The following is a 25,483-nucleotide window of genomic DNA, read 5'->3' on the forward strand; positions in this document are numbered from 1 at the left end:
TTACCCCTAAAGTTATGCAGTACCAGATATGAATAATTTCTGCAGATTACAGCTCATTTTGTTATCTCCTGTAGAAATTGTTTTAAAATTCTGACAAGGTCATACTTTCCATAAAGGATGTTTCCAGTCTAAAGTCTACTTACAGTAACATACATGGACTGCCCCCCTAACTGTGCCAAACACAGGGCAGCACAATAAAATGGGTCCCACATGGAGAAAAATAATTTTTAAGCACACTTTCCACCCTCAATAAAGAATCCATTAGGCTCTGTGTACATATTCCTCTGAGTCTTTGTTCGGAGCCATTGTCACAGATTATTTAGCTTTGATAGGAGAAATAGCGCTGCATGCGGCGCTATTATTCCCATCAAAGTCGCCTTATAAGTTATTGGGGTCCGTCATGAAACAGAAGCCACAATAACTTATACCGGGTAGAGATCCTTCGGGAAGATGTGCAACGATGATGCCAGATTACTGGAATTTTACTATAAACTACACATATGTCCCCCTCATTACTCATGTTGTCTGGTTCATTGCAAGGAAGACGGTAAATAACAGCAAACATAACATACAAAATGAATAAAAATATGACTGATTTAATTACAGATTGAAAATTTCCAACACATCAGAAAACATCTTTATCCCACAGAAATCTTAACCAAGTAAGAGAAATGCCAACTTATTTCCTGAGGCATTCAAATTACCTTTAGGAAACCAACAAAATAAAAATATAGAGATTTCTGAAGTAAAATACTTTTTGATTGCACGGTTTTGAAAGAATGTCTGAAAGCTTTTGTCACCAAGTGTTAAACAAAATTCATCTCTTCTTAAATATTTATTTATATTTATATATATATATCTATGTATATATATACACACACATACGCAAAATGCATACTGGATTCCTCCATGTAACTATATGAGCTTTAACGGTAAATACTCTGTATTTACAAACTTAAAAAAGTGAGGTTTCTCTGAATACAATTCAATTCTTTCCAGGTACTGTGTGAATAGAAGTTTTCAATAATACACATTTCAAATGATCAAGATCTGAGAAAAGAAAATTAGAAATCTTATCAACCAACCAGTGTGAGTCTATATACACTGCACCATAACACCACATGTAGAACCCCATAATGACTGCTAGGTTTAACAGGTTTAATGACACGGTCATCAATTTTACCCAATTGCATTCAGTGTTAACCAGCCATCACAAATGGGGGGGGAAAAGGAAAGAAAAACTCTATAATTTGGGGGAGGGGGATAAAGAAGCTCTTATAAATATAAAGTAATGCTCTTTGTAGCAACAAATCTAACAAAAGCAGTAAAAATAAAAAAAAATAAACTGAGCACTTGTTAATCCACCTACAATAGTAAATGATATATTGCCATTAGGATTGCTTCGGTGCAATTATAAAAAAAACAAAATAATAATAATAATTAAGACCCGGTACCTTTTTTTTTACTAATTCATAAACACAGTGTAGATAATTTCTGTACATGTACTCTGTTGCTACAGCTTAGCTGTAAATCCCCCACACACAATGGTATGGACATTACCCTTTTACCCCCCCTACCCTTCAACTGTACATCAAACAATACAAATTTTAATGCCTCCCACCCACTTACAAAAAATAATACTCTAAAAGCAACCTACTGCAACTTTTAATTAAGACGAGTACATAGAGTTCAAACCAATTGCTTTAAAGCAAGAAGGCGGTATAAACCTTCTAGGAAAAAAGTTGTTTTCTTTATAAAAGAGGTTAAGAAATATAAGACAATTTACACATTTAAAAACTTACAATAAATAAGAGATGCAGGCATTTTCTGTATATTGATATTAGGTTTTAGAATCCACACAACATCTTTACGATGTTTAGAAACTCATAGCTGAAACGCCTCATTTTTAGACTAGGGCATCCCCGAGCTTTCTCCAATCCCTTGATGCCAGCGTGTGGAGAAGATCTTCGAGCAAATACTGAGACTGGAGATGATGAGCAGTGTTCAATGAGACTGACTTCTAAAACAGAACTGGCTTGAAAGCAAAAATCCAAAGTGTCCATTCTAGTAAAACACAGCAAGGTTGGAAATGCAGACTGGTGGAAAGGTTGCCAACAACTGGCTTCACAAAATGAAAAACTATTTCCAAATCCTGCAAATGCAATTAAAATCTTCTTGTTCCTTGCAGCGTTCCTGATAAATATCACAGCAAATTCATGATAAAGTTATACAACTGGTTCAGCACCACAAAATGAACCGGCAGACATGAACGCCTGTCTTGAGTTGCAGGATCACAGGTTAGCCAGGAGAGGGCATTGTACTGTTCCAAAACAAACCTAGGGGAAAAAAAACACATCAAAGTTGTGTGAATTAAATGTGAAACTATTTGCACGCCTAATTATAGCTGGATTTTCAATACAATACAATACAATGATATAAAGAATAAAAAATAAAAAAAGGCATGGAAACATACTGGTCTGGCATATGCCAAAAGGATACCTTTTTGGCATAAGTTTTAACCGGGAGCTTTGCTGGCACATACACCAAACAAAATAAAATGTAATATTATCCTCTAGAATAAAATCTCTGTGTGCGCCCGTGCCGATTAGTAAAGAGCGCATGCGCGGCGGCCAATCAACCCATGGCGCTCCGCATGCACCGCCCACACCTGCTCGCCGGCCCGCTGCTGTGCCCAGCTCCGCCGTGCCTCCTCCTCCCCCTCTGCAGCCGACTCACACCTCGGGATCTGGGCCCTGCAACAGCCGTCTGCCACAGCATATCCTTCACCGGACACCCTTACACACCTGCGCAACGGGCAGAGAGTGGCCCCGTACCTGCTAAAGCATTGCATCCTGGAGTTCATATGAGTGGGGACCTCAGATTCTGGACCCCGGGTGTCCGTCAGCACAGGGAGCACTTTAGTCCCCGCAGCGGCTGCATCCACCTCGCTCCTTTTTCGCCCTAACCCTGCCCACCAAAGTCAGGAAATGGCCACACAATAGCAAGTGAGGGACGTCATCACAGGCAGGGAGCATTACACACATGCCGTTTGCAGGTTATGGTGTGCTCTCTACATCAGCGCCACCAGTCACAGTGCCAGCAGTCCCAGCCACAGCCAACAGACTTTGCCACCAGCCATAGCCACCAGTCAGTGCCATTTAATATAGACTGTTCCTACTAATGTTTAGGAAAATATATATATATATATATATATATATATATATATATATATATATATATATATATATATATATATATACACCATTACTCTCAAATATTGTTCACAAATCTATCTAAATCTGTGTTGGTGAGCACTTCTCCTTTGCCGAGATAATCCATCCCACCTCACAGGTGTGGCATATCAAGGTGCCGATTAGACAGCATGAATATTGCACAGGTGTGCCTTTAGACTGCCCACAATAAAAGCCTACTCTGAAATGTGCAGTTTGATCACACAGCACAATGCCACAGATGTTGCAATGTTTGAGGGAGCGTGCAATTGGCATGTTGACTGCAGGAATGTCTACCAGAGCTGTTGCCTGTGCAATGAACGTTAATTTCTCTACCATAAGCCATCTCCAAAGGAGTTTAAGAGAATTTGGCATTACATCTGGCCTCACAACCGCAGAGCATGTGTGTAACCACACCAGGCCCAGGACCTCCACATCCAGCATGTTCACCTCCATGATAGTCTGAGACCAGACACCCGGAAAGCTGTAGCAACAATTGGTTTGCATATCCAAAGAATTTCTGCACAAACTGTCAGAAACCGTCTCAGGGATGCTTATCTGCAGCTCGTCATCCTTAACGGGGTCTGGACCTGACTGCAGTTCATCATCATAACCGACTTGAGCGGGCAAATGCTCACATTCAATGGCGTCTGGCACGTTGGAGAGGCGTTCTGTTCACGGATGAGTGCCGGTTTTCACTGTTCAGGTCAGATGGCAGACAGTTTGTGGCATTGTGTGGGTGAGCGGTTTGCTGACGTAAACATTGTGGATCTAGTTGCCCGCGGTGGGGTTATGGTATGGGCAGGCATATGTTATGGACAACGAACACAGGTGCATTTTATTGTCGGCATTTTGAATGCACAGAGATACCGTGACGAGATCCTGAGGCCCATTGTTGTGCCATTCATCCACGACCATCACCTCATGTTGCAGCATGATAATGCACGGCCCCATATTGCAAGGATCTGTACACAATTCCTGGAAGCTGAAAACATCCCAGTTCTTGCATGGCCAGCATACTCACCGGACATGTCACCCATTGAGCATGTTTGGGAAGCTCTGGATCGGCGTACACGACAGTTCCTGACAATATTCTGCAACTTCGCACAGCTGTTGAAGAGGAGTGGACCAACATTCCACGGGCCACAATCAACAACCTGATCAACTCTGAGACGGAGATGTGTTGCACTGCGTGAGGCAAATGGTGGACACTCCAGATACTGACTGATACTTCATTAGACTCTACCCACAATGCCATTGAGCCATCAGAGGCTCGATTCAGATCCACCATTTTCAGCCTCAGCAGATATGACAGAAAGAACAGTGCTGCATAGAACACTATTCTTCCCGTCAAAATGACATAAAACATGACACCTAATGGAACCTATTAAAAGTGTGTGGGGCACTGGTGGTATCCCAGTATAAACGGAAGCCACAACAGGAGTGTAAGCAGTAGATATTACTATAGACATAAGTAATAAAAGGTGAAAGCAGGGTGCACCAATGCACAGATCCAGCTCCATACCTGAGGACATCTGAAGTCTGATTGGAATCCAGTGGGTGCGAGTGTTTGCTGTGTAGCAACTCATCTGATTGCACTGAAGGCACGTGAAGGTGCAGAGAGGCCTAAAACACAAATGGAAAATGATCACAATTTCTGTAGATATTAGGAGGACACAGTAAAACACAACACTAACTCTTTCCACGCAGGAGCTTGTGTTTTGCTGAAGCAGTTTATTACATAGACTTTTTGCTCTATATATTGAATACATTTTCTGGGACCAGCAGAGCTCTTTGGCTTTATAAAGTTTTATGAGCCAAAACTAGGAGAGGATACATGATTATGTTAAAGGGGTCTTCAGTAATTAACAATGACAGCGTCAGGACAGGGCATCAGTATTCAACTGTCGGGTACAGTGATGCATTGGGAGATTATTTATCAAGACTGGTGTTCCCATATGCCAGTCTTGATCCCCCTGTGTACTGGAATAAGATGTGCCAGAAAGTCAAGCTATAACTTACATCAGTTTCTGGGGCAAGTTATAGTAAATACAGACCTGCCCCTCCCGCTAAGGCCAAAACAGTGGCATAAAAGCTTTAATAAGCTGCCCCCCCCCCCCCCCTCCTTGTTTTGCCTACCAGTGACGTCCCGCATACGCTGGCATCAGTTGTCTTGTGACCTACACTGATGAAGCCAGTGATTCAATGCAGCAACAAAAATAATACACCATTGCAGCTGCCCAGGAGGAGGACAGAGCGGCAACATTGGATCAGAGGGGGCTGGGAAGGTAAGCTGAAGTTTTTTTTTGTTATTTTAACAAAATTCCTGCAGCTGCGCTATTAAAAATTTGACTTTGAAAACCCTTCAACCAGCTATGGCCTCTTTCACACAACTTTTTTTTTTCCCCCCTCTTTCTTTAAATCTTAAATTTTTAACACTGTGTGCGCCCCACAAGCCTGTACAACAGCAGAAAATCAATGACACAGTTTCATGAAAGCAGCCGGTGATTACTTTATTAGCTGATGGGTGTGTTATGGGAGACATGGCTTTTGAAGGTTCAGCCCCTGGTTAGAACATTTTCTAACTGTACAGCTCAAGGTCAGGTTTAGGCAGTATTGTATGCACAGATGCAAGATGTCTTACTCTACAGTCATTTACCTTAAGAAACAGTGGGCACTGATTTTGTGCTTGAGGACATCCTGACCAAAACCAGTCAGGTAATGGACCAGCTTTGGCAGTTGAAACAAAGTAACCCAGTGCCAAGGGTTGTTGTAAGATGTTCGGCACTTCATCATGAGATTCTGTAGATAGTAGTCGATCAGTTCCTTGACCCTGGAGGAGGGGAAAAAAGGGTTAAAGAAAAACAAACATTTTAATGGTTAAAATAAATATTCCTACCAAAAATATAAATACAGGTTATACATTGAAAGGGTTTTCCAAGACTTTACAACTGATTTCCTTATCCTCTGGATAGGTCATCAGTATCCGATCGGTGGGGATCCAACAGCTGGGACCCCCACCGATCAGCTGTTTGAGAAGACACTAGTAGAGCTGCGGTCTTCTCTCTGCTCGCCAAGCAGAGTGTAGTCTGTTTGATAGAGTCTGTGCTTGTAATGGAGCACAGCCACATTCACTTTAATGGGACTGAGCTGTGCCTAGGCCATGTGACAAATGAATGTGACATCACATCGTTTAGGGAAAGCTGTAAGGCAGCCACGGCCCTACTCAGGGTGTCGGACCCCCACCAATCAGATACAGAGGATAGGTCATCAGTAGTCAAGTCTCGGAAAAGCCCTTTAGGCCCGAGATAAAAGAGGACCATGAAATTACCAAACAGTACTTTATCCTGAACCTATGTATGTATGACACCGATTGAAATTTGCTTACCAATCATGACATGGACATAATATGAGAGAAACTGCAAGGATCAGAGGAGCATGGTAATACTACACTAAAATATGTAACCACCTTCATCTTTACCTTAAGCCCATTGACAGGAGCTTCAGTAGCCAGATATGAATCAGTTTTTATGGTTTTTGATAAGAATTGTTGCCCTGAGAGCATTATCATGATGTTGATAAACAAACTACCTTTGGTGAAACCACAATCAGGCAGCAGTGCTTGTCTGAGCGCTCTGCACCTTCTGCTTTCATCAGCTCTGCAGAGTACAGATCCACAGAATGTATATGGGATCCATAATCTGCACGCTGGAAAAGCACGGCATTTGAAACCTGAAGCTGTAGAGCACTTTGAGGTGCATTGCTGCATTAGGCAACATTAATACTGGTTACTTTAATACTAAAGAACACAAAATTAAACTCTGCATTAAAACAGTATAAATGATTATTTACCTTGCCAACATCACCTCCATGGGGGTAATGAGAGCCGGGTGAATGGCCTGGAGATCCACTGGGTGATGCAGGAAAAATATTTATAAGATCTGGATCCAAGTCTTCCGGTGTATCAAGCACATCAAAAATCATGCCATCTGATCCATCTATCATAGAGGAGGAGAGAGAAAGAAAAATAAGCCAAATTATTCTTGGCCACTGTAAGTATCACCGTTATTTTAATGTAGCCGTGAAAATCAACAGGCTTCAGGTACATTTGAAAGTATAGACATCTGAGAGATGTTGATAAAGGGGTGAACTAGCAACATGAAGAGCGTTCATTATAAAACCTTGACTTCCTGGAATGCGAAGAGATAGAGATACCGTGCACCCCCCACCCCCACCCCAAATCAACTGATTCAGGTACAACAAAGAAATCTGCATCCTCTCAAACACTGAATAATCTATATACAGCCAAGTGTATTTGTCTGGTGTCTAGGCTTGTACAGTACATTACCAGGTGGCAGAGAAAACCAAAACCCCTTACCATTGTTTGTACTGAAAATGTTTTCATTGGTGTTATTCACAGATGCCACTTGCACAAATGCGGATGTAGGGAAAACCAGAATGTGAGTGCAGGATGTATCTTGCGGCGTGTTTAGTTGTGAAGTTTGCATGGTTAATGTAGTGCTACGTCCAAACACTGAACCGGTTGACACAGAATCTGCAATTACAAAAAGCCAATTATACTATGTACAAAAGAAATGTGATTTGCAGACACAGGTTGTCTGACAGCATTAGGCTCTGTTCACACCAGTGTTCTGGCTTAAAAAGGTTGTCCAGCTATGGCCGGCAGCATTTTGCAGGGAGGGGGATGAAATCACTCATCTGTTCCCCACCTCCCCTGTCTGCCTTCAGCAGTGTTCCGATCCTCGTCCTATAAACATCTGGACACACAGGGTCATGTGCATCCAGCATGTCCCTAAGTGGCACATGACCCAGCAGGGAAATGCTACTTGGCAACACATCACTGCTGAAGCCAGTCATTGGCAGCAGTAGTGCACATACCCTGGTCTGTCCAGAAGTTAACACGACAGACAGGAAGACCACTGAGGAGAGCCAGGGACCTGAAATGGAGCAGCACAGAGAAAATTTATCTACCTGTAGCCACCACTTAGTAAAGCTTATTTTATCCTGATTTATTAGTTTGCCATCTACAATAAGCTGCAGTATATTTCTATTGTTGCAAAAAAATATTTAACTTTTTTTTTTTTTAACAGGAAATTATACATTACAAATACAACCCAATAAAGAAGGAAAGAATAGTGTGCTTTTATAGAGAAGGCAATAAAAAGGTTGCACACTAAACATGTATCAGTATACTCTAGAAGCCTGAAACCCTTATTTTAATTCCTTTCCTGGAATGTATGCATGTATAAATATTTTATCTGTCATTGTAATCCTGCCTGTGATAAGCAGATAACTGCAGTAAAGTGATCTGTACAGAGCAGGAAGTGGCACCTTGGTGGCCAGTGTGAAAACTGCAGGATTTTATGTTTTTCTTAAAATATAGATACTGACATGGAAAATTAAAACATTAACCATCAAAAAGTCTTCAAAAACATGTTTAACATAAAAACTTTATCTAAAGAATAAGTCATTTCCTGATGATACATTCCCTTTTAAGTGTGCCAGAATTCTTAGGGGCATGGCATAAGGCATAACAATGTGCACAAAAAAATGCTCAAAATTGAATGCATAATTCTAAAATAGGCCAACGAATTTGTGGTCTGAAAGCCAACTAGACTGTCTATAGGTGCACCAGAGTAAGGGCTCATGCACGAAAACATATATATTTTTTTCCACATCCGATCCGCATTTTGTGTGGGTTGTATGAGGACCCGTTAACTTCACATTATAAGTCCTGTAATCCAGTTTTGGCTTTGGATTCACCGTCTTAAGATTCTGCCATGGCTGAGCATCGACCTACATCACTGAATACAGGAATGGAGGCTGAGCCAGGAATCTCTTGGTTGCCAAAGCACACATCAACTGATTTTATCAAACATGAGTAAAACTACATAAAATGTATACAATTTTTTTTTTTTTTTTTTTTACATACCTGGCATTATCACAAATGAACCCTGTGGCTCCATAGCTACCAAACAAGCACTAAGTATGCTGGGAGAATCCGCTGCTGATATGCCACACATTCGACATGTATCCTTCAATCTCTTGCTCAGTGACTGCAAATTGCGCCGACTCAACAAACTACTCCAATCTGTAAAAAACAAAAATAATCTAATAACACTGCACATACAGAATTTTTTTTTTTTTATGTTTAACCCCTTAACACCCCTTGTGTCATGACCAAGAGTAACTTAAGCTCTATGATTGATATCTCTCAATGATCTTGCGGATAAATCTGATCCAGCCGGTATACAGTTTAACCGACTAGATGCCACGGTCAATAGCAATTACAGCATCTAAGCAGTTAAAAGTTTACTATCAGGCCCTCAGCTCAATCCCATGATGCGATCACAGCACTCCAAGGAACTGTTCATAGCCATGGCCTAACAATGGTTTCCAGGTCTGCCATCTACTGAAGCCTATTGGGCTCTACCAGTCAGAGTGAAACTAACAGATATCAGGCAAAACAGAAAAAATTTGAAAAAGTATTTTTCTTTAAAAAAAAAATAAAAAAAAAAATTGCCTCCCAAAAAATATTTATTACAAAATAAAAAAAAAAATAATACAAATAACTGGTATTGCTGCAATCGTTATAACTGCATGGTTTGGGATATTTAGCCTACGCAGGTTAAAAAAAATTGAATTAAAAGTCATTTAAAAAAAATTGAACGTACCTTTCAACTCTCCATGCCCTATCCTTCCTAGACGGCCAATTACAACTCTCCATGGTAAAGAACTCATCTGCACAAGTCCTTGGCACCATTCCCATAGCTTCTGAAGACCACTGCGGCGAGCAGAGCCTTTTTTCCGCCGAGCTCTGAAATGATAAGCGATTCACATTCTCAGCTGGACAATAAAAAAAAAAAGACTGTAGAAGGGAAAGTAAAAACGTCCACAGCTCTTTACATGCGATTTCCCTTACCTGTTTGGCACATCTATATTAATGATGCAGGTTTCCAAGAGCTCTCCATAGAGATCTGTGCAAGAAGCTAGGAGCCACTTTTGATCATGAGATAAGCAGTAACCAAGGAAGAGAACATTGTACTTTTGACCAGCTTCTCCAAAGGTTTCACCAAGCTCTGTCTGCTTGTCTTTGACCGGAGCCAGCACAAACGGTGGTGTGTATAGTTTAACACATTCTGGCCTCTACAAAACAAAGACGTAAATAATAATAATAATAATAATAATAATAATAATAATAATAATAATAATAATAATAATAGAGATTGCAATATATAAGGCGGCTTCATTTAAAATGACGGTTCACCATTCACTGCATCTATTCTTAATACGAAGCTGTCAGGAGACTGGTTTGGGAGGTGTACAATCCTAACAGGCTCCATCATTACAGTCAGCTACGTTTTCGGACCTGATTTATCAGAGGAATTTTTTAAATATGTGTTGCTGGTGTCTGTGTTGTCATCATTTGTGCAAAAATTGCCAAATTTCACACATCATGCGACATTTGATACACATACCACACTTTAGTGGAAGGGAGTCTAGTGAAAGTGTGACTTTATAAAAAAAAAAAAAATAGTTTCAGTTGATAAATCTTGCTTCCATCAGCTTGACGAGACTAGGCATGCCCACATTCCCACCCACTTTTCAATAGTGAAGAGAGTGGTGTAAATATGCAAAATGTCAAAGATGACTTGTCTCCCCATTCTCAGCTCATTTTTAAACCAAGTTCCATATGAAACACTACCGCATTTCAAACAAAAGCACAACTCTAATGATGGATCCTGTTGCGAATTCATGCTGCCCATAAGCTGGCCAGAACAAATCTACTGCCGTGGGGAAGGGCTATCATTGTTTATCGAGGATATTTTGGCGATATGCAACTGTCCCTCTGCACACCGGTTTACTGTGGTCAAAGAGTCAGAAACAACGTTTCTCCCATTGTGAATAATTGATGTTACTTACTTCTGGACTTTTCAAAGCATTTTCAATGGCTAAGCCAGGCCCAAATCCAGTTAAAGTTTTCACATTTGTGGTGCATGGAAGCGGTCTTCTGCACTGGGTAAACACGGAGAAAGCCAGGGATTTCAGATGCTGAGTGTAAATCTGCCGATCCTCATGTCTCACCGGTTGAAGAAGGTACTGGCATGGAACAATCTAGAAGAGAGAATGAATGTTAAGCCCCTCTCTGATGGGCTACTTTAATACTGTAACGTACAATAAGAACTTGGAATCACTGTATTCAGATTTTGAGATTTTAGGTTTCCGTCAGTCCCAGTCAGGGAGCTGTACTAGGACCACAACTATGGTAGCTGGTGTGTGCCCCTTGTACATGGACAGAGGCATATACAAATATGCTAAGGCCCCAACAACAAAACTTAGCATCAGCCCCATTGAGAATAGTGATGAATTCACTATTTTGTTTTAATAATAAGTCTCACCTTCACCCACATTCCTAATTTATATGTTGGAAGAGGTGCTTTTTTAATATTGTGTTCCCTTAACACCAGATTTTACAACACATTTACACCAGAAAACAGGCATAAATAGATTGATAAATCTCTCTCTACAGCTCTATGTCTCCAACTTCCATCCAGATACTATATTATAAAACTGGCTGCCTGCAACCACCACTAGGGTGAGCTCAGTACCTACAAATGTATACAGTTACAGGAAACGACCATGCATTTAAGTCAGGAAGTAGGAGTACATGAAAACATACAAAAATACCTGTACAGAAACTGTATTTCTGATGTGTGGTGGAAGAACATGCAACATTTCCAAGAAACAGCGGAGAAGCCCCAAGGACCACACACTAGAGGAATTTGAGCCTTCATCTTTATTTTCGTAAGTAAATGGGTCGACGATATAAACCACAATAGCTGGTGGGTAAGTGATAGCGTGAGAATCCCCATCAGTTGGAACTCCAACCTTATCTCGATCCATGGTACTAAATAAGAAGAGATAGTACAAGAGGATCATTGGTTTTATATTATTTAAATATATTAAAATACAGCTGAAAATGTTACATATTTTAAAGGAGACTGTTAAGGTTAGTACCACATGATAATGTGGAAACACGAGTCTCTCACCTTTCAGTAACCTCAGAGGCTGCTGCAGCTGCCGCCTGCTGCTCACTTGACATTGCAGTGCCTTGCTGCAGGTTCTGCTGCTGCCCTGGCTGATTGTTCTGGACAGACGTGGCTTGTGTCGGGACAGCACTACTAGAGTTGTTCATGCTCCCATAGGGAGGAAAGCTGGTAGTTTTGTTTCCTTGTAAGGAGCTTGTCCCATTTGCAGAAGCAGAAAGGCCTGGTGCGGTTGTAGAGGGCAGAGAGCTGCTTGGAGTTGTAGATGGGTTCGTTGGTGGAGCTGGAGTTATGGATGAAGGAGTGCTGGGGTTTCCAGCGTTGCTTGTAGAGAGAGGCTGAGTGGAAGCAGCCTGACTAACAGGAGGTGCAAGGTTCGGCTGACAGAGTAAAGAACTATCCAGTGGTTGGGAAGCAAGATATGGCCCTGTAATAAGAAATCTGTATTAGAAATGACTAAGACATTTCCAAAATGTATATTTTTCTAATCACTTCAAACATCATATTAATGCTTTTATAGCTCTTAGAAAACAGCTATTCAGATTCTCACTAGAGGCGATTATAAGTAATCATAGTCACAATTTATTGAAAGCTTTGTTATTGCCAGGTAAACTGCTCAGTAAATGGTCATGAAATTCACAGATGTCTTATTTCACTGACATATGTGATTTCCATAGTCACCAAGGCACTAGCGTACCGCCCATAGCGGCAGACCACGTGGTTGCTATGGGGCCCGGGAGTGTGAGGAGCCCGAGCAGGCTGATTGTCCCCGCCCCCTTTCCAATCGCAGTACGTCACCCACGAAATCCTTTCCTGTACTGCCCTCTGCCGTTTCCCTTGCCTAGTATCACTACAGCAGCAGAGCACTATGTGTGAGAGAGAGGGCCCGGCAGGGTTAGCAGCACTTCACGGCTCTAACTTACTGACCTCTGACCTGGAGAGCCCTGGCCTGCAAGGTAGTGTAAACTTTCATGAGCTGTTGGGATTCCCACATCCCACAGCAATACAAGCAGCAGACTGCACACTCTATATGACCGTTATCTAATCGCTCACGTGCTGAGCTCCAGAGGGGGAGGAGGTCACACTAGGGTGCTGACGGCTGGTTAAAGCTATATGTGTGTTATGTAGGTGTAGCAGGGAGTTAGTGGCTGTGCTGGTGTGTGTATGAATATATATTATACATACATACACACACAAAGACCTGTTCACAGCTTATTCACCTCACAGTAGCTTCCCATACACTTTAAACCCCCCATAGACATATGCTTGAAATTCGGAAGGGTGGTTAAGTCCCTGCCCCTCATTGCCTTATTACTATTTCTACTAGGGCTCGGACTGGATTCCCCTCAGAATTTGAAGTATATGTCTATGTATTATTATAAAAGTGTTGAGCAGACTTGTGTCTTGAAGTTCAGTGTATGTATGTATATATATATATATATATATATATATATATATATATATATATATATATATATATATATATATATATATATATATATATATATATATATATATATATATAAAAATTTATTTAGAGTTCTGCTATGGGGCCTCTGCACCAAGGCTGCTTCTACTTGGTACATTGTCAGTGTATTGTTACATGCGGTTATTATAGATGCATATCAGCCACAAAAATTGGATAGCCAAAACTACAACTAAAATACATTTGCATTTTGAGGGCACAGTACTCACCTAGCTCATATCTGCACACTTGTGCATATAATCGCAATTTGGAAAAGGCTTCATTGCCGCCACTAGCTGCCTGAGAAAACCACTCTGCAACAGACTTCTCAGAAACCTTTTTTGCTGCAGTGGACCCAACGCGCATGATGCCATCCGTTAGCTGTTTGGAAATTGCTCGATGCTGACCAAGTCTGCAAGACTGAAACACAGAATACATGATGAGCCATAAGCCTGCACACTGACAAAATTATACAAAAATAAAATAGTTCACATTTATCTCATAATTATCAAAAGAAAGAAGCAGTGGGGGGTGGTGACATTTAAGGGAATCTCTTAATCAGTTAAATTGGAAAAACATGCATACATTGTGCAAAATACAAACTGAAGGAGAAAGATTTATCCTCTTTTATTTCAACAATTTGTATAATTCATGCCTGTATGACTTATGCCTCATGCACACGACCGTTGTGTGTTTTGCGGTCCGCAAAACACGGATGGCGTCCATGTGCGCTCCGCAATATGCAGAACTACACGGATAGCCATTGATATAACTGCCTATTCTTGTCCGCAAAACGGACAAGTTATATATTTTTTTGCGGACCACAAAACGGAGCAATGGATGCGGACAGCACACGGAGTGCTGTCCGCATCTTTTGCGGCCCCATTGAAGTCAATGGGTCCGCATCCAAGCCACAAAAACTGCGGCTCGGACGCGGACTAAAACAACGGGTCGTGTGCAAGAGGCCTTAGTGCGTTTTGTTCACACAGAAGCTGCACCTGATTATCTACTACCTAAAGGGGTTCCAGATCTCCACAGAACACAGGGGAACTATTTAAAATCAGGTCAACTCTGAGGGTCTTGGAAAACTCAAATCAAGTGCTCAATTAACTGTAACGAAACGCTTACCTCATACATTGCAGTGAGATCCCGAAAGAAACTCTTCGCTCCATTTAGAAGAGCCTCATTTTCTGGGCAAACCACAACATATGCAATGTCTCGCTGAGACCCATAAGGTTCTAGCATCAGCCTTTCCCAGTAAGGCAAAGCAAAGGGAGACAGCACCAAAAAGTCATAATCATATCCAACCAGAAACGTGGGGATTGGCAGTGGTTCTGGGGATTCATCTGTTCCTAAAAGGCACAAAACAAAATGCCATCAAAGCTGGTATAAAAAGTGGTACAAGGAGGGCTTACACAGACTGAACTACACAATGTATTTTATGGACTGTTTGTAGTCCCAGGCTAAAGTACAATGTCCCGCACTTTACTTACCATACGAGCCACGGCCAGCCATTTTGTGAAACTGCTGCCAGGTCAGGGGCCCCTGCACACCCCACGATCGTACAGTTCGCTTCTTTTGAACGGCATCTTGCAAAACAGGTTGCAAAGAAAGAAGCATCCGAAGGATGTCCTGGGAACATTGCTTGCTTGAGTCCACTGCTGCAAAAAAAACAAAAACAGAACATCTCTGCAAATGAGCAACACCGGAGCTATCCAGAGCCCCGAGAAATGAGCAACACAGGAGCTATCCAGAGCCCCGAGAAATGAGCAACACCGGAGCTATCCAGAGCCCCGAGAAATGAGCAACACTGATTGATCTATTGTTTAAATAAAGTTCATTAAAAAAAATTATTAAAAAGAGTTTTGATTTTTACTTATTTTTCGATGTAGTTTTCGCACTGGCCACTAGGCATTAAATATGTAAAGACTGCCCGATTCTTTGACAGCAGCCAAATGGGCCTTAAACACAATGGGCATGAGATGACCCTATTGACTTATGGTAGAGTTTTCTAGGCATGTTCTGTGACCTGTGAAAGCTGTGATATCACCTGTCGTGAATGGTGGATCCTTCGTTATCTATATAGGGGTATTACTTGTCAATGTAATTCTACCTGGTGATAAGGACTACTAAAAATAAAAAAAAGATACCTGCACAGAACAGGAAATCATGACCTATTAATCCTAGTGGTCCGTGTAAAAATTGCAGGATTATATAAATTTTTTAGATAGAGACATGGATTAAAAAAGTAACAATTAAAAAAAAAAAAATATGACATTTAACATTCTAATGACACACCCATTTAGCGTCAGTAGATTCATGCTGCCCCAACCACCGACAGGCTTCCACGTTAAAAGAATTATGTTTTACGGTGAAATGCTGTGCTTTGGTAGACTGAGGAGAAGCAGGACACCCAGTGAAGACTTCTTTTTAAAGCAAGTTCGCTCTTAAATGCTGCAGGATTTTAAAGTAAAATTTACTTTGTAATGTTAACCACTTCAGCCCCGCTAGGTGAAACCCCCTTCATGACCAGAGCACTTTTTACACTTCGGCACTACACTCCTTTCACCGTTTATTGCTCGGTCATGCAACTTACCACCCAAATGAATTTTACCTCCTTTTCTTCTCACTAATAGAGCTTTCATTTGGTGGTATTTTATTGCTGCTGACATTTTTACTTTTTTTGTTATTAATCAAAATGTAACGATTTTTTTGCAAAAAAATGACATTTTTCACTTTCAGCTGTAAAATTTAGCAAAAAAAAAAAACGACATCCATATATACATTTTTCGCCAAATTTATTGTTCTACATGTCTTTGATAAAAAAAAATGTTTGGGCAAAAAAAAAAATGGTTTGGGTAAAAGTTATAGCATTTACAAACTATGGTACAAAAATGTGAATTTCCGCTTTTTGAAACAGCTCTGACTTTCTGAGCACCTGTCATGTTTCCTGAGGTTCTACAATGCCCAGACAGTAGAAAACCCCCACAAATGACCCCATTTCGGAAAGTAGACACCCTAAGGTATTCGCTGATGGGCATAGTGAGTTCATAGAACTTTTTATTTTTTGTCACAAGTTAGCGGAAAATGATGATTTTATTTTTTTTATTTTTTCTTACAAAGTCTCATATTCCACTAACTTGCGACAAAAAATAAAAAATTCTAAAAACTTGCCATGCCCCTCACGGAATACCTTGGGGTGTCTTCTTTCCAAAATGGGGTCACTTGTGGGGTAGTTATACTGCCCTGGCAATTTAGGGGCCCAAATGTGTAAGAAGTACCTTGCAATCAAAATGTGTAAAAAATGACCGGTGAAATCCAAAAGGTGCACTTTGGAATATGTGCCCCTTTGCCCACCTTGGCAGCAAAAAAGTGTCACACATCTGGTATCGCCGTACTCAGGAGAAGTTGGGGAATGTGTTTTGGGGTGTCATTTTACATATACCCATGCTGGGTGAGAAAAATATCTTGGTCAAATGCCAACTTTGTATAAAAAAAAAATGGGAAAAGTTGTCTTTTGCCAAGATATTTCTCTCACCCAGCATGGGTATATGTAAAATGACACCCCAAAACACATTCCCCAACTTCTCCTGAGTACGGCGATACCAGATGTGTCACAATTTTTTGCTGCCAAGGTGGGCAAAGGGGCACATATTCCAAAGTGCACCTTTCAGATTTTGCAGGCCATTTTTTACACATTTTGATTGCAAGGTACTTCTCACACATTTGGGCCCCTAAATTGCCAGGGCAGTATAACTACGCCACAAGTGACCCCATTTTGGAAAGAAGACACCCCAAGGTATTCCGTGAGGGGCATGGCAAGTTTTTAGAATTTTTTATTTTTTGTCGCAAGTTAGTGGAATATGAGACTTTGTAAGGAAAAAAGAAAAAAAATGAAAAATCATCATTTTCCGCTAACTTGTGACAAAAAATAGAAAATTCTAGGAACTCGCCGTGCCCCTCACGGAATACCTTGGGGTGTCTTCTTTCCAAAATGGGGTCACTTGTGGGGTAGTTATACTGCCCTGGCAATTTAGGGGCCCAAATGTGTAAGAAGTACCTTGCAATCAAAATGTGTAAAAAATGGCCTGCGAAATCCGAAAGGTGCACTTTGGAATATGTGCCCCTTTGCCCACCTTGGCTGCAAAAAAGTGTCACACATCTGGTATCGCCGTACTCAGGAGAAGTTGGGCAATGTGTTTTGGGGTGTCATTTTACATATACCCATGCTGGGTGAGAGAAATATCTTGGCAAAAGACAACTTTTCCCATTTTTTTATACAAAGTTGGCATTTGACCAAGATATTTTTCTCACCCAGCATGGGTATATGTAAGGCTACTTTCACACTAGCGTTCGATCGGATCCGTTCTGAACGGATCCGATCGTAATAATGCAGACGGAGGCTCCGTTCAGAACGGATCCGTCTGCATTATATTAGCAAAAAAAAAGCTAAGTGTGAAAATAGCCTCGGACGGATCCGTCCAGACTTTCAATGTAAAGTCAATGGGGGACGGATCCGCCTGAAGATTGAGCCATATTGTGGCATCTTCAAACGGATCCGTCCCCATTGACTTACATTGTAAGTCTGGACGGATCCGCACGCCTCCGCACGGCCAGGCGGACACCCGAACGCTGCAAGCAGCGTTCAGCTGTCCGCCTGTCCGTGCGGAGGCGAGCGGAGGCTGAACGCCGCCAGACTGATGCAGTCTGAGCGGATCCGCTCCATTCAGACTGCATCAGGGCTGGACGGCTGCGTTCGGGTCCGCTCGTGAGCTCCTTCAAACGGAGCTCACGAGCGGACCAGCGAACGCTAGTGTGAAAGGAGCCTAAAATGACACCCCAAAACACATTCCCCAACTTCTCCTGAGTACGGCGATACCACATGTGTGACACTTTTTTGCAGCCTAGATGCGCAAAGGGGCCCAAATTCCTTTTAGGAGGGCATTTTTAGACATTTGGATCCCAGACTTCTTCTCACACTTTCGGGCCCCTAAAAAGCCAGGGCAGTATAAATACCCCACATGTGACCCCACTTTGGAAAGAAGACACCCCAAGGTATTCAATGAGCGGCATGGCGAGTTCCTAGAATTTTTTTTTTTGCATAAGTTAGCGGATATTGATTTTTTTTTTTGTTTTTTTCTCAAAGTCTCACTTTCCGCTAACCTAGGACAAAAATTTCAATCTTTCATGGACTCAATATGCCCCTCACGGAATACCTTGGGGTGTCTTCTTTCCGAAATGGGGTCACATGTGGGGTATTTATACTGCCCTGGCTTTTTAGGGGCCCTAAAGCATGAGAAGAAGTCTGGAATATAAATGTCTAAAAATGTTTACGCATTTGGATTCCGTGAGGGGTATGGTGCGTCCATGTGAGATTTTATTTTTTGACACAAGTTAGTGGAATATGAGACTTAGTAAGAAAAAACAAAAACAAACAAAAAACTTCCGCTAACTTGTGCCAAAAAAAATGTCTGAATGGAGCCTTACCAGGGGGGGGGGGGGGGGGGGGGGGTGATCAATGACAGGGGGGTGATCACCCATATAGACTCCCTGATCACCCCCCCTGTAAGGCTCCATTCAAACATCCGCATGATTTTTTACGGATCCATGGATCGGATCCACAAAACACATGCGGACGTCTGAATGGAGCCTTACAGGGGGGTTATCAATGACAGGGGGTAATCAGGGTGATCACCCCCCTGTCACTGATCACCCCCCCTGTAAGGCTCCATTCAGACATCCGCATGATTTTTTACGGATCCATGGATACATGGATCGGATCCACAAAACGCATGCGGACGTCTGAATGGAGCCTTACAGGGGGGTTATCAATGACAGGGGGGTGATCAGGGAGTGTATATGGGTGATCACCCGCCTGTCATTGATCACCCCCTGTAAGGCTCCATTCAGACGTCCGCATGTGTTTTGCGGATCCGATCCATGTATCCATGGATCCGTAAAAATCATGCGGACGTCTGAATGGAGCCTTACAGGGGAGTGATCAATGACAGGGGGTGATCAGGGAGTGTATATGGGTGATCACCCGCCTGTCATTGATCACCCCCCTGTAAGGCTCCATTCAGACGTCCGTATGCTTTTTGCGGATCCGATCCATGTATCCGTGGATCCGTAAAAATCATACGGACGTCTGAACGGAGCCTGACAGGGGGGTGATCAATGACAGGGCGGTGATCAATGACAGGGGGGTGATCAGGGAGTTTATATGGGGTGATCATGGGTGATCAGGGGTTTATAAGGGGTTAATAAGTGACGGGGGGGGTGTAGTGTAGTGTAGTGTGGTGTTTGGTGCGACTGTACTGACCTACCTCTGGTGGTCGATCCTAACAAAAGGGACCACCAGAGGACCAGGTAGGAGGTATATTAGACGCTGTTATGAAAACAGCGTCTAATATACCTGTTAGGGGTTAAAAAATTCGGATCTCCAGCCTGCCAGCGAACGATCGCCGCTGGCATGCTGGAGATCCACTCGCTTACCTTCCGTGCCTGTGTGCGCGCGTTCACAGGAAATCTCGCGTCTCGCGAGATGACGCATATATGCGTGACTGTGCGCCAGCCTGCCACCTCCGGAACGCACATGTGCGTTAGGCGGTCCGGAGGTGGTTAAAGGGGTTGTCCGAGTTATGAAAAGTTGGATTTTTTGTACTCACCGTAAAATCCTTTTCTCGTAGTAGGCATTGGGGGACACAGCACCATGGGTATATGTCCAACTACCACTAGGAGGCACTAGACACAAAAAGTGTTGGCTCCTCCCAGGTGGGCTATACCCTCTCCACAGGCACGAGGCTATTCAGTTTGTACCAAAAGCAGTAGGAGAGAGAAGAAAAGCAAGGAACCAACAACTCCCGTACCGGGAAAGATCAAGAGACCAGCCCGGAGAAGCGGAAGTAAAAACATAGGGTGGGATCTGTGTCCCCCAATGCCTACTACGAGAAAAGGATTTTACGGTGAGTACAAAAAATCCAACTTTCTCGTGCATGGCATTGGGGGACACAGCACCATGGGACGTCCCAAAGCAGTCCCTGAGGGTGGGAAAAGAAGAGACGTGCCACCGGCTGGGCATACAGGTGCAGGAGAATGTGACCATGTGACCCAACAGGAAAAAACACGGAATGGGCAAGAGGTCTCATAACAAGGAAGAAACCTCAGAAGAAGCAGGGAAGACTGCCAGCACCCCAGGACAAATGTCTGGAAGAAAATCCCAAATGCAAGAAGGTGGCAAAAGGGAACACCAAGCGCAGCCAAGGGCTGGAGAAAAAAATTAGGACAGCACTGCGTGTTGGATCGACCCAACGCCCTACATTGTCTCAGACCCATAAACCTGTGGCCATCCCCTGAAAGGCCAGGGGAGAAAAGAAACAGGGAAGCACTGGAAACCAAACGAGTGAGGGAAGCCATAGCAAGGCTCACATGTGAAGGGAGAGGGACTCCCCTCACCGCAAGGCCAGGTGAAGAAGCCAAGCGCCCCATGTAAAGGCGAAAACCCAAGGCTGCTAGAGGAAACTGCCAACCCTTGGAGAAGGAGGGGGTTGTAGGTAAAAGCCAGGAACAAAGAACGATCGCTCCTGCGTCCCCAAAAACAGGAAACGAGGCACAAGCCTCCGAAAACAAGATAGCACTGTAAAGCGCAAGACCAGAGGAAACTCTGGGCATGTGAAGTATCATGGAAAAAAGGAACCAGAGACAGGCCCAGGCAACCTTGGCAGGAACACACTGGACTGACAGACATGGGAGTAGAAGAAGAGCACTCCAAACAGCCTAAGGAGGAAGGGGTCTACAACAGGAGGAGGTCCCTCCCGAAGGAGACCATACGGTGGAATTGCAAACCGTAGCACCAAACCACTCAATACCAGGTACTTTACGTGGGAGGATGGAAAAAAAAAAAAAAGACAAATCCCAAGAGGACCTCAAATGAACAGGGACAGGGACTCCAGAAAGGAGTACCCAGATGGGGTCACAAGGAACCAGGAGCTGAACCACCGGAAGACAACGCAAGCCAGCATATCCAGGAAAGGCGAAAAGAAACCGCCATAGGGGAAGGGACATTGGCCATGGACAACTAGCCGCACCAAAAACATTGACCAGCAAACCGTAAACATTGTCCCAGAGAGGGCAAGTACAGCAGCTCGGAGGTACCACAAAACGACAGACATCGATATGCATAAGGAATGCAGAAGTCGCCATGAAAAAACCGGGGTAGCCTACATAGAAATGTAGAAACCAGCTGCGACCGGCATACAGAAAACTTCCAGGGGGGAGAAAGTACCAGACAGGTGCAGACGACAGCAAGGTCCAAGAGGACTGCCCCTTCGCCATGTAGCACAACTAAGCAGAAAATACAAGGGAATACCGAAAACACCTGGACCCAGAAGGAACTACGGGGCCCTGTCCGATACCAGAGCAATCAGCTGAAAATTCAGACAGGTGTGTGTGGCGCTCAGAGGTCCTGTCCTTGACCCGTCAGGGAGGACGTCCAGCAATGATAAAAGCCGTGGACCCAGAAGGATACCGTGAGGCGGACATCCAGCGATGACCGAAAACCACTGCCGCGGCCGATGCTCACCAGCTACATGTCCAAACAAGGTAGAAGATCCAGTGGAGATCCTTGTACTACACCAGGAATGGCCCGCTCAGCAATAGGAAACAATGTGAGTACTCCCCTATAACATGGGGTAACGCGGAGCACAGCATACCGTAGGACCTTAAAGAGAAAGCAAGAGCAACTCTAGCACAAAGGCCAACAACCACCTGGCCATGGAGTAGGAGGTTGAATGAGGACCACCCGCCGGACCAGACAGATCAGTCATATACTGGAGCTACCAGAAGCAGCACTAGACCGATAAGGTGGGGGATGGGCTGACCCACCCCTGCCAGATATGGTAACCATGCACATGCTGAACAAGGGTGACCTGGTGCTGACAGTGCCTTGAGCGGCACAAGGAGACCAATGAGGACGACAGTAACGGAGTGGCAGACGTACGGAAGAACCAAACGGATGGAACCAACATCTGCAGCACAGATTAGAACCCGTGGGCAGAAAACACCTAGTAAGAAAGAAACTGTCTGGGCCACAGATCGCACCACAGGGCCCAGCACTTGGGGTACTACAAACACACGCCTAAAATAAAGGTAAAGTGGCTGCATGTTGCCGACCAAGGAGAGTGGAAACATAGCCACAGCATCTGGGGATGCGACAGCATTCGAAGGGTACAGGTACACAACCTGTAAAGTAGAAATATGGCTGTGAAGAGGAACTTCATTTAAGATCGAAGCAATGTGGCCGCATGGTGCACCCCAGACCCAGAGAGGTGCAACAGCAACTGCGTTAACAATGGAACCCATAGGGCCGCACGGTACCACAAAGAACAAGACAGGTGCACACTACAATCAGGTAGGTGCAATGGCAACAGAAACAGGGCCGCATAGTACACCATAGAAGCCAGACAGGTGTAACGGCTGCAGCATCAAAGACGGTTCAGGAACTCTACCTATGAAGGAAGTAAGATGGCTGTTTGGTGCACACTATGATGAGGTAGGTGCAATGGCCACGGCAACTGGAGGAGGCCTCAAAATCTCGTCCTGTAAGGGAGAGAAAATGCCACATGGTACACCATAAAGCCGGACAGGAGGAACGGCTACCACATCCGGAGATGGTGCAGGTACTCTACCTGTTAAGGGATCAAGGTGGCAGGGAACAGACAGGTGTAACTGAACCGGACAGGGGCAACTCTATGGCAATAGAAAGTGGCCTCTATATCTCGCCCGTAGGGAGAAATGTTGCCGCCTGGAAGACAATAGAGCCCGCCAGGGGTATCGACCACAGCACCGGAGATGGCGTAGGTACTCTACCTATGAAGGGAGCAAAATGGCTGGGAATAGACAGGTGCAATTTCAACGGCAATTAAAGGCGGCCTGTAAATCTCGCCAGAAAGGGAGAAATAGTGCCGCACGGAACACCATAGCGCCAGCCAGGGGAATTGGCTACAGCATCAGGAGATGGCGTAGATACTCTACCTATGACGGGAGCAAAGTGGCTGGGAACAGACAGGTGCAATTGCAACGGCAATCGAAGCGGCCTGTACATCTCGCCCGGAAGGGAGAAATAGTGCTGTATGGAACACCCCAGAGCCAGCCAGGAGTAATGGCTTCAGCATCTGGAGTAGGTGTAGGTACACTACCTATGAAAAGGGGCAAGGCAGCTGTACAATTGCTCTTAACTCCCCAACCTACAGGAGGCGATAGCCGAGCTAACCGCTTGCCCAGAACAGGAACCCCCTGTAATGAGGTAGAGTGGCGAACACCACCACCAGGATGGGGACCCTGTGGAAACACTCTCAAATATGTAGAGGATAGCCCCTGGTATAGGGGAACCAGGAAGGCTTGTCAGGGACAGCCTATGGCAGTGGTGCAGGCATCCCCCTGTTAAGGAGAAGGCGTACGTATCAGAGACACCGCGTAGGTGACTCAGTATGCTAAACACGGGGACGGCTGCCTTACCTGTGCGGTTGAATACCTGTGTGGTCAGGGGAGCACCATCCGAAAATCCACTAGAGGGGATACCAACCCTGGGTAGGAAAGGTTCCTCCGTCCACATTCGTCTTGACCTCCCAGAGGGCTTCTGTATGGAGGAAGACCGCCTGATGCTCTGTTCCGAGGGAATCGGCGCAGAGGTGTCCCCAGAGGCAACGGATGGGGTGACAGGAAGGATTCGTCACCAGCCTCAGGCCTGTCCTGGGGGGGATCCGAGGATGCCGAGGAGGGGTGGTACCCCGTTGAGACCACCCGAGGGAGTACCGTGAGCTACCCCTAGCCGAACCCGGGTGCAGGTACCCCTAACTGAGCGTGCCCCATCTGCAGGGAGGACCCTGGGAGGGCAGAGGTGGCCGCAATTTGGATTGGTAGCGGCCAGCGACACCGCCAGGGAGAGGCGGTCAAGGTTCCCATGGCATTGACACGGAGGGAGCCCATTCATGGGGGACCGACACAAAGGGATTGTTCGGGGAAAGGATCTGGGAAGAGGTACTGCACCCAGCAGGGACAGGCTGACCGCACGGCAGCCATTGTTAGACCCAGAGAGGTGCAGACAGCGGACGCACGTGAAAACACGTGGCGACCGAGGAGAGGCTGGGAGAGGAGATGCTCAAAAAGCAGCCAGCAGAGGCTGTCTATCCTGACCCGGACGCCCTGTTCCCCCAAAGAGGCGCTGCAGCAGCTTGTCCCCCCAAAAGAGGTGGTCAGTAGGGCTGCAGGGGACATAAAGCAATTGAGGGGAGGGAAGGGGTTAACCACCCCCTTCAGCAGAAAAAACACGTTAGCCCAGGAAAGGGTGAAGAGATAGCCCCTCCCAAGGGCCGGGCGGGGCTCAGAAAAGCCCGGGAAGCAAGGAGGAGGGGCCGGGAAGATTGCGGCCTAGCAGGCCCAAAAGCCGGGGCCTCGATTTATTAAGGCGGCCGGGAATGGAGCGAGGGGGGCGGGGCGAACCGCGGCCGACAGAGGGCCCACCGAATCATAAAAATAGGTGAGGAGGGTAGGGGGGGAGAAGCGACACCTAGGGACAGGTGGATCAGGGCAAACGGAGCACCTGGGAGCCGGGAACGGGCCACAGAAGATGAGGCCTAGTCCCGGCAGAAGCCGGGGACTAAAGTAGCGGAGAAGCCAGGGAGAAGACTGTGTGGCCAGGGAGGAGAGAAAAGACCAACCAA

General features: G+C 44.5%; 1 protein-coding gene across 1 annotated transcript in view; it reads right to left on the reverse strand.

Annotated features, from left to right (window-relative positions):
• Positions 1-576: 576 nt before the first annotated feature.
• MED13 (mediator complex subunit 13) overlaps positions 577-25,483 on the reverse strand; it is an 87,360-nt gene continuing 62,453 nt past the window's right edge. The window contains exons 17-30 of the mRNA XM_044286286.1: positions 15,257-15,424; positions 14,892-15,115; positions 13,994-14,183; positions 12,302-12,725; positions 11,940-12,159; positions 11,175-11,366; positions 10,174-10,397; positions 9,926-10,068; positions 9,184-9,342; positions 7,609-7,785; positions 7,083-7,228; positions 5,890-6,063; positions 4,756-4,856; positions 577-2,336 (exon numbers count right to left, since the gene is read on the reverse strand). Of these exons, the coding sequence (XP_044142221.1) occupies positions 2,204-2,336; positions 4,756-4,856; positions 5,890-6,063; positions 7,083-7,228; positions 7,609-7,785; positions 9,184-9,342; positions 9,926-10,068; positions 10,174-10,397; positions 11,175-11,366; positions 11,940-12,159; positions 12,302-12,725; positions 13,994-14,183; positions 14,892-15,115; positions 15,257-15,424 (2,675 nt within the window). The 3' untranslated portion in view covers positions 577-2,203. The remainder of the gene's footprint in view (positions 2,337-4,755; positions 4,857-5,889; positions 6,064-7,082; positions 7,229-7,608; positions 7,786-9,183; positions 9,343-9,925; positions 10,069-10,173; positions 10,398-11,174; positions 11,367-11,939; positions 12,160-12,301; positions 12,726-13,993; positions 14,184-14,891; positions 15,116-15,256; positions 15,425-25,483) is intronic.

The sequence above is a fragment of the Bufo gargarizans genome, chromosome 3, assembly GCF_014858855.1.
Source record: "Bufo gargarizans isolate SCDJY-AF-19 chromosome 3, ASM1485885v1, whole genome shotgun sequence".
NCBI lineage: Eukaryota > Metazoa > Chordata > Amphibia > Anura > Bufonidae > Bufo > Bufo gargarizans.